This window comes from Hylobates moloch, unplaced genomic scaffold, assembly GCF_009828535.3.
Source record: "Hylobates moloch isolate HMO894 unplaced genomic scaffold, HMol_V3 SCAFFOLD_18, whole genome shotgun sequence".
Classification (NCBI taxonomy): domain Eukaryota; kingdom Metazoa; phylum Chordata; class Mammalia; order Primates; family Hylobatidae; genus Hylobates; species Hylobates moloch.
Window position 1 is genome coordinate 6,349,151 of NW_026652293.1, and position 7,859 is coordinate 6,357,009.

At 46.4% G+C, this 7,859-nt stretch overlaps 1 protein-coding gene across 1 annotated transcript; it reads right to left on the reverse strand.

The window, feature by feature from the left end:
• Positions 1-1,278: 1,278 nt before the first annotated feature.
• On the reverse strand, positions 1,279-2,773 carry LOC131381875 (vesicle transport protein GOT1A-like). The gene is made up of 2 exons (XM_058430910.1): positions 2,546-2,773; positions 1,279-1,461 (listed from the first exon to the last, which is right to left on the reverse strand). Exons 1-2 carry the CDS (start codon positions 2,771-2,773, stop codon positions 1,279-1,281), a joined length of 411 nt encoding a protein of 136 aa, XP_058286893.1.
• Positions 2,774-7,859: the final 5,086 nt, after the last annotated feature.

Consider the following 7,859-nt stretch of genomic DNA (forward strand, 5'->3'; position numbering starts at 1 on the left):
TTTTTTTTTGAGACAGAGTCTCGGTCTGTCACCCAGGCTGGAGGCAGTGGTGCGATCTTGTCTCACTGCAACCTTCGCCCCCTGCATTTAAGCAATTCTTGTGTCTCAGCCTCCCTAGTAGGTGGGATTACAGGCACTTGCCACCAAGCCTGGCTCTTTTTTTTTGTATTTTTAGTAGAAACAGGGTTTCACCATGTTGGCTAGTCTGGTCTCGAACTCCTGACCTCAAGTGATCCGCCTGCCTCGACCTCCCAAAGTGCTGGGATTGTAGGTGTGAGCCACTGCGCCCAGCCATAAAATGACATATTTGAATATGGAATAAATAGATGGCAGGTATGCATGAGAAAATTTAAAGCCACACTTCGTGAAGTCTCTGAGGCCTAGGCCATTCAGGCTAATCAGGGGGTTTCAGGGCTGCATTCAGCAAACGGGGGCTCCTTATGAGAACCCAGGCATTCCTGAGCCCCACTGCTTTCCATGATTGCAGAAGCCATCATTCTTCCAGTCTCCACTGTCCTGATCCCACCCCTATTCTCTCCACTCTACCCTGTAGACATATGAAGTCTTCCTTCCCACCCCCACTTTCTCTGAGACCCCTTCCTTCCTTTTCCTTCAGTACCCTCCAGTCTTCTCTTAGACCCTACCCATCCCTCAAGGCTTCTCTCAAGTCCTGCTTCCCCTACGACACTACCCTGGGCTCCCCTGTAAGTGCCTACAGGCCTGGCAGTGGCCACACATCATGGCTGAGTTCCACTCTGCCTTTTCCCAGGCCCAGGGCTGACACAGGCCCGGCCAGGGGATGACACAGGGGTCAGAAGCCAGAGCCCCCTGGGTCAAGGGCGACCTTTTTCACATACTAGTTTGAGACTTCGAGCCGGGGACAACTTCTCTGAGTGTTGGTTTCCTTATCTATGAAGTAGAGGATAATCCTATAGTGGGTTGTTGTGATAAAAGAAGATAATGATCATGAGTGTGCCTGGAACATGTTAGCTCACTGCCCTTCCTCTCTGGCTGGATCACTGAGATTTGAGGGCAGGCCTCGTGTCTCTTCCCTGCTCACAGGCACAGTGCTGGGGGCACAGTCGGCACTCTACCAGTATTTGTTGATGGATGGGCTAATCCCTCCAGAGTACCCTTCAGCCTGCTTTAGGGGCCTTTCCAAAGTGTCCGGTTCTCATCTCTTGCAGGATAAAGTCCCAGCTTCTGCACTCCCTGCTGGGGTGATCTCAGCCACTCAGATGCTTCGGTGGATCTGTCCAGGATTACAGGGATTTGCACTCACTTAAACAGGCTGAAGAATCCGTAGGTTTCCAGGAACATGCCCAGGAGGGGCCAGCGTAGGAGCACGATAACCACACCCCCCAGGAAGAAGCTGGTTCCCTTGAGCTTGTGCCGTTGGAAGAAGAACCAAAAGGTCTTCCTCAGGCCAATGATGAGGGAGAGGCCCGTCAGGAACAGCAGCTGTAGGGGAGGGAGGGGAGCATGAAGCACACCCACCAGCCCCCTGAGGAGTGGGGGGCTTAGGCCTGGAGCCAGGCGGCGGGCAGGGGCAGTATGTGCTAACTCTTCAAGACCATCTGAGCGAGGGCCATCCAGCAATGTGGCAGAATCCCAGAGCCTTGATAAGTATTGCTGGCTGGGAACAGGACTACGCAGAGGCAGGGGGATAGATGAGAAATCTTTGATGGTTTCTAGTTGCCTACCCAGTTCCCTGGAGCCCAAGCACTTTTTCATATGGGACTTGGTTTCTCACCATACCATCTGGGGAAGATGGAATTGGGCGGGATTTTTATTCCAAAGAAGTGAAGATTGAGGCCTAAGTAGGTTAGGCAGCCATACTGAAAGTCACACAGAACCTTCAGAGGCTCCACTGCCTACAGAATAACCCTCCAGGCCCTCCCCTGGATGCCCTATCGCTGTCTTCAGCTTGGCTCCTAATGAATCCCTTAAGAGTGCCCAGGCTCTCGTCAAATTGAACTCTCTGGTTTTCTTCCAGCATATCCCATGCTTCCCTGCTCCTTCCCCACACCTTTTCTCCTGCTGTTCCAATCCCCCTGGAAGTGCTTTATTCACCTCCACACCCATTTCCTTTCCAAATTCCTCTCCACCCTTCTCCAATTCAGTATGCCCTCTTTCCACTGAGCCGCTCGTTTCACATTAGATGTGTTTACCATGGCCCCTGCCTTCCTCCAGCCATGTATGTCACGTTATATCTCTAGTCCTAGAGTGGGATTCAGATGGCAGGGACAGTGTCTGAGTCCTCTTAGAACCCCCAGGGTCTCGCCCAGAGCTCGGTGTGAGAATCCAGGTCCTCAGATTCTTGGTGCCAGCGGGCTCTGCATCCATTTCCTGTGCCCTCCTCTGCCCAGGCTTGATGATGTCTCACCCCTGGATAGGCATGGTCTGAATAAACTTGGGATTTATTTAAGGGATTTATTTAAAGACTTAAATAAACTTTAAGTCTTTATTGCCAGGACTATCCTGGCAATAGAGACTTCAGAAAGGTTGGGGCAGGGGAGTGGGGACACAGGGCTGGGGGACTCACGTTTCCGAAGGCCAGGAGCACGGAATCAAAGTACAGGAGTGTTCCAAAGAGGAGGAAGAAGATGCCGAAACCGGTGATCCCCACACCAATCTCTGCAATGGGCAAGGAGGTGGTGGAGGAAAGGGCTTTGGGGGAGCAGGTGGGGACCCTGAAACTTCCCCCATTGCCACAGGAGAGGTGCCCCCTATGGGGGTGACTCCACTTCCATCCAGGAATCTCAGCTTTCATGCTCTCAGGGGATGGTGGGATGGGAAGGGGAAGGTAGGATGGCATGAAGCTTTGTCTGGCACCTGGGAACTGTGCTGTCACTTCTGTACACAGTGGCATTCTGTCCTCACCGCAGCCCTGTGCGGAAGCAGGTGCTGCCCTGACCACTTTATACTCTCAGCCTCCTCTTGTCCTCAAAAGCCACATTATCCACATCAGTATCAGGGCTGAACATAGCATCTGCCTCCTCTGCTCCTGCCTTGTGCAACTGAGAACCACTGGAGCCCAGCCCACACTGCGCAGAAGGGAGCTGCTGAAAACTCAGGACCACCAGCCCCAAAGAGCCTCAGAACCACCCAGCTCTCCTAGTCCTTTCTCAAGAGGCAGGCCCGCCTGAGCAACTCTCCACACTGTCTCCTTTCTCCTCAGAATTGCCCTGTCTCCACTCTCATGTGGTGACATTTCCCACTGGATTGGGAAAACAGAAGTCATCAGTTAGGAATGCATTCCTCTTCCCAGCTGGGACCTATACCCAAGACCCAAGCCTGCACCTGCTCCCATTGTCCTCCCTCCCTCCTGCAGCAGGCACCTTGTGGGCCCGCCACACACTCTTCGGCCAACTCTCATTTCAACCCAGTGGCTTTGGGCAGTTCTGCTGAGGCTGGACCCACACTGACAATGAGCCCCCATTCCCAAGGTTTGACAGTGAGCCCCCATTCCCAAGGTTTGTAAGTGTCTCAGGGCATTCTTTGAAGCTGCAGGAGTTCGCTCAAAGCCAGCAAGAGTAGCCTAGAAGTGCAGGACATGAAGGCCCCCTCGTTTGGTCAAGGGCTACATTTTTGACATTTTGATAAACATATTTCAGATCGCTCCCCTCAAGACGAGTTGTACAATAACCGGATATATAGTTCCTTTTTTCCTTAACGCTCTCCATCACTCAGAATTGTTCATTTTACTTATCTCTGCCACTGTGATAGTCAATAAATGAAAATTCATTCTGTTGCTTTGTTTTTAAATTGTTACCTTTTTAAGTTTTAAATTGTGGCAACATGCACATAAAACGAAACTTACCATCTAACCATTTTAAAATGTACAGTTCAGTGGTATTAAGCGCGTCTCCTGAATTCTTCATCTTGCAAAGCTGAAAGTCTACACCCATTAAACAGTAGCTCCCCATTCCCCTCCCACCAGCCTCCAACAACCACCATTTTACTTTCTCTATGAATTTTTGACTACGCTGGGAACCTCCTATAAGTGGAATCATACAATATTTGTCTTTTTGTGACTGTCTTATTTCACTTATCATAACGTTCTTAAGGTTCCTTCATGTTGTAGCATGTGTCTGAATTTTCTTCCTTTTTAAGACAGAATAATAGTCCATTGCTATCTGTATCCTGCATTTTGTTGATCCATTCATCTGTTGATGGACATCTGGGTGGCTTCCATCCATCCCTTACCTATTATAAATAGTGTTACCATAAATATGAGTGTAAGAAAATATCTCTTCAAGACCCTGTTTCCGATCCTTTCAGGTATATACCCCACAAAGTGGAATTACAGAATTATACTGGGTCACATGGTAATTCTACTTTTAATTTTTTGAGGAATTGCCATTTTGTTTTCCATTGTGACTGCACCATTTAACATTCCCAGCAACAGTACACAAGAGTTCTAATTTCTCCACATCTTGCCAATACTTTATCTGTTTTGGTTTGTTTTGATAGCAGCCATGCTAATGGGTATAAGTTAGTATACATTGTGGTTTTGACTTACATTTCCCTAATGATTAATGATTAATGATCTTTTCATGTGCTTGTTAGCTGTGTGTATATCTTCTTTGGAGAATTGTCTAGTTAAGTCCTTTGCCTATTTTTTAAACAGGTTGTTCTTTTTGTTGCTGAGTTGTAGGAGTTCTTTATATATTTTGGATATTAACTATCGAGTATATGATTTGCAAATATTTTCTCTCACTCTGTAGGTCACCTTTCAGTCTGTTGACTGTGTCCTTTGATGCACTGAAGTTTTAAATTTTGATGTAGTCTGATTGATGTCTTTTTTCTTTTGTTGTCTGTGCTTTTCATGTCATATCCTAGAAATCATTATCAAATCCAGTGTTGTTATGCTTTCCCCTATGTTTTATTCTAAGAGTTTTATAGTTTTAGCTCTTATTTTTAGGCCTTTGATCTGCTTTGAGTTACTTTTTGCAGATAGTATAAGGTAAGGATCCACCTGCATCTTCTGCATGTGCATATCCAGTTTTCCCAGCACTATCTGTTGGAAAGACTGTTCTTTCCCCATTTCATGGTCTTGAAATGGTCTTTCCCCATTTCATGGTCTTGATACCCTCGTCAAAAATTGTACTGGACTTGTTAGAATCAGTTCTCATAACCTCTATGAAATTGGTATTATTAATATGCTTTTGCAGATAGTTGTTAAAAGTGAGGGAAAAATTATTCTGGTGTTTAGAGGCAGAACTGTAAACAAAATTGTCGAGACTAGATTTACTGGCTGAATTATATTTACAACTGAAAGAAAATGAAACAACATAATCATCTTCTGGGTAGTTAATCCATCATCTGTTGCTATGCAGATTTTAAGAGGATTAGGATCAATTCCAATACAGAAAAATGGTCAAAGAGCTTCTTTAAAAGAATCATCAAAAATACAGCGATGAAGCCAGGTGCTCAGTGGCTCACACCTGTAATCCCAGCACTTTGGGAGGCTGATGTGGGTGAATCACTTGAAGTCAGGAGTTCAAGGCCAGCCTGGCCAACATAGTGAAACCCCGTCTCTACTAAAAATACAAAAATTAGCTGGGCATGTTAGCATGCGTCTCTAGTCCCAGCTACGTGGGAGGCTGAGGCAGGAGAATTACTTGAACCTGGGAGGTGGAGGTTGCAGTGAGCCGAGATTACGCCACTGCATTGCAGCCTGGGCAACAAGAGCAAAACTCCATCTCAAAAAAAAAAAAAAGAAAGAAAAAAGAAAAATACAATGATGAGATCTAGCATTCAAATTATAGACTGAAACCTTGCTCAACTCATAGTCTGGTATCATGCCAGTCTTACTGGATCTCACTTTTGGCAGAAGCTGGATTTTGTTGGGACCCAGTGTAACATAATTTCTCTCAACATATCACCCAGCTGCCCAGAATCCATTTTCTACTAAAAGCTGATTCCTTGTGTTCCTGAGAAGCCTTGTGATTGATCTGGGCTTGTTTCCTACTTCTACCTCCTCCTGCTGGCCTGAATTAAATCTCTTAGAAGCTGGGACAGCTCAGCAGAATAACACCCCCGTGGGTCGTGATGAAGGTTGTGTTTTTTCAACATTTCCATCCTCAGAGACAACACATTGAGAATCTAGAGTTACATCTACCTGAATTACCAAGATAATTTCGTGTAGGTCAGAATATTGTGGAGGAAGACCACAGTCATCTTTCTTTAACCCAAATGATAAAAGTGTTTTAGATTTTTATGCTTGTTATAAAATATCTGTTGTTGGCTTATGCCTGCCATAAAAACATCTGTCATTGATTTCAGCTCTTGACTATACACTCTTTCCTCCCCCTCAGTAGGTATACTTGTGTGGAAACACGATGTGCACACTTTGTGGGGTTTTCATTTCGTTTGTTGAACTTTCTATATGTTCATCCTGCACACACTTAAGAACAGCCTCATACTCATTTTGTAGAAACAGCATAAGTTTCTCACATTCACACTTGACGTCCATTCTCCTATTTATTCCTTCTTCTTCTGCAGCAGTGATTTGCTGGCTGGCATAGTTATCCCTCCTCCACCTGTTCTACACTCTTCTTTAAGGGCAGATGCAATTTCAGGACTCTCCTGTGATGGGGGCAGCCTTCTTTATGGGCCACACTTAGTGCTCTCAGTGCTCAGTGGGACACAAAACCCCACAGAAAAGGGTCAGAAACTGTGTTTCTCACACACAAGCTTCAGACCCGCCTTTGCCTCTTGCTTCTGGAGTAGCTTAGCTATTTCAGTCAAGTTACCCAGACAGAGGTTGCTCCTAAAGTTCTTTTCAGGCAGCAACCATGGCAGAAAGAGCGGAGGGGTGGGGATGTCATACAGATGCCCCCAGGAGTGACAGGCGTGCCTGCGGGCACGGTCCCCGTGACCCAGACAGATTGGGCAGCGCGCCCTCTGCTGGAGGCGGCCAGGGCTGTCACGCCTACACCCAGCCGAAGAAAGCTGGGAGGCCAAGGTAACTTCAGGGAGGCCTGGCTCTCCAGGCGCCACCTAGAAATGGAGACCTCCCCAGACCTCAGAGACCAGCTTTAGGTCTCCCTGGCAAGGTACACTGATGGCTGCACTGGTGCCCTTGCTTACTTAGCTCCTTGCTCTGCAACTCCCGAGTTGCTGCCAAGAAGAGCCCACGGCCACCTGATACAGACAAGCCAGGCTTCCCTGACTCCCCATTTTGTAGCTCACTTTAAGAAAAGCCAGGTTCAATGTCTTTCTTGCTCCAGAAATCAGCTACAGCTCCAAGGAAACAATATCTCATGGAGCAGGCAGATGAGTCCTTCTGGCCTCAGGCGCGCAGTCAGTCTCAGAACATCATTGTCTTTTTCCCCCCTTTTCCTTTTCTTAAAGCAATCACAAATGTACAGGAAACTTGCAAGTACAGTACAGAGAATATTCTTCTTGAACCATTTGAAAGTAGTTGCCACCTCATACCTCATCACCCCTGAATGCTCTGGTGTGATTTTTAAAACTCCTGAACACTAAGGACATGAATAGACAATTCTCAAAAGAAGATACACAAACAGCCAACAAACATGAAAAAATGCCCAACATCTCTAATGATCTGGGAAGTGCAAATCAAAACCACAATGTGATACCACCTTACTCCTGCAAGAATGGCCATAATCAAAAAACAAACAAACAAAATAAATGTTGGTGTGGATGTGGCGAACAGTGAACACTTCTACACTGCTGGTGGGAATGTAAACTAGAATAACCACTATGGAAAACAGTGTGGAGATTCCTTAAAGAACTAAAAGTAGAACCACCATTTCATCTAGCAATCCCACTGCTGGGTATCTCCTCGGAGGAAAATAAATCATTATACGGAAAAGATACTTGCACAT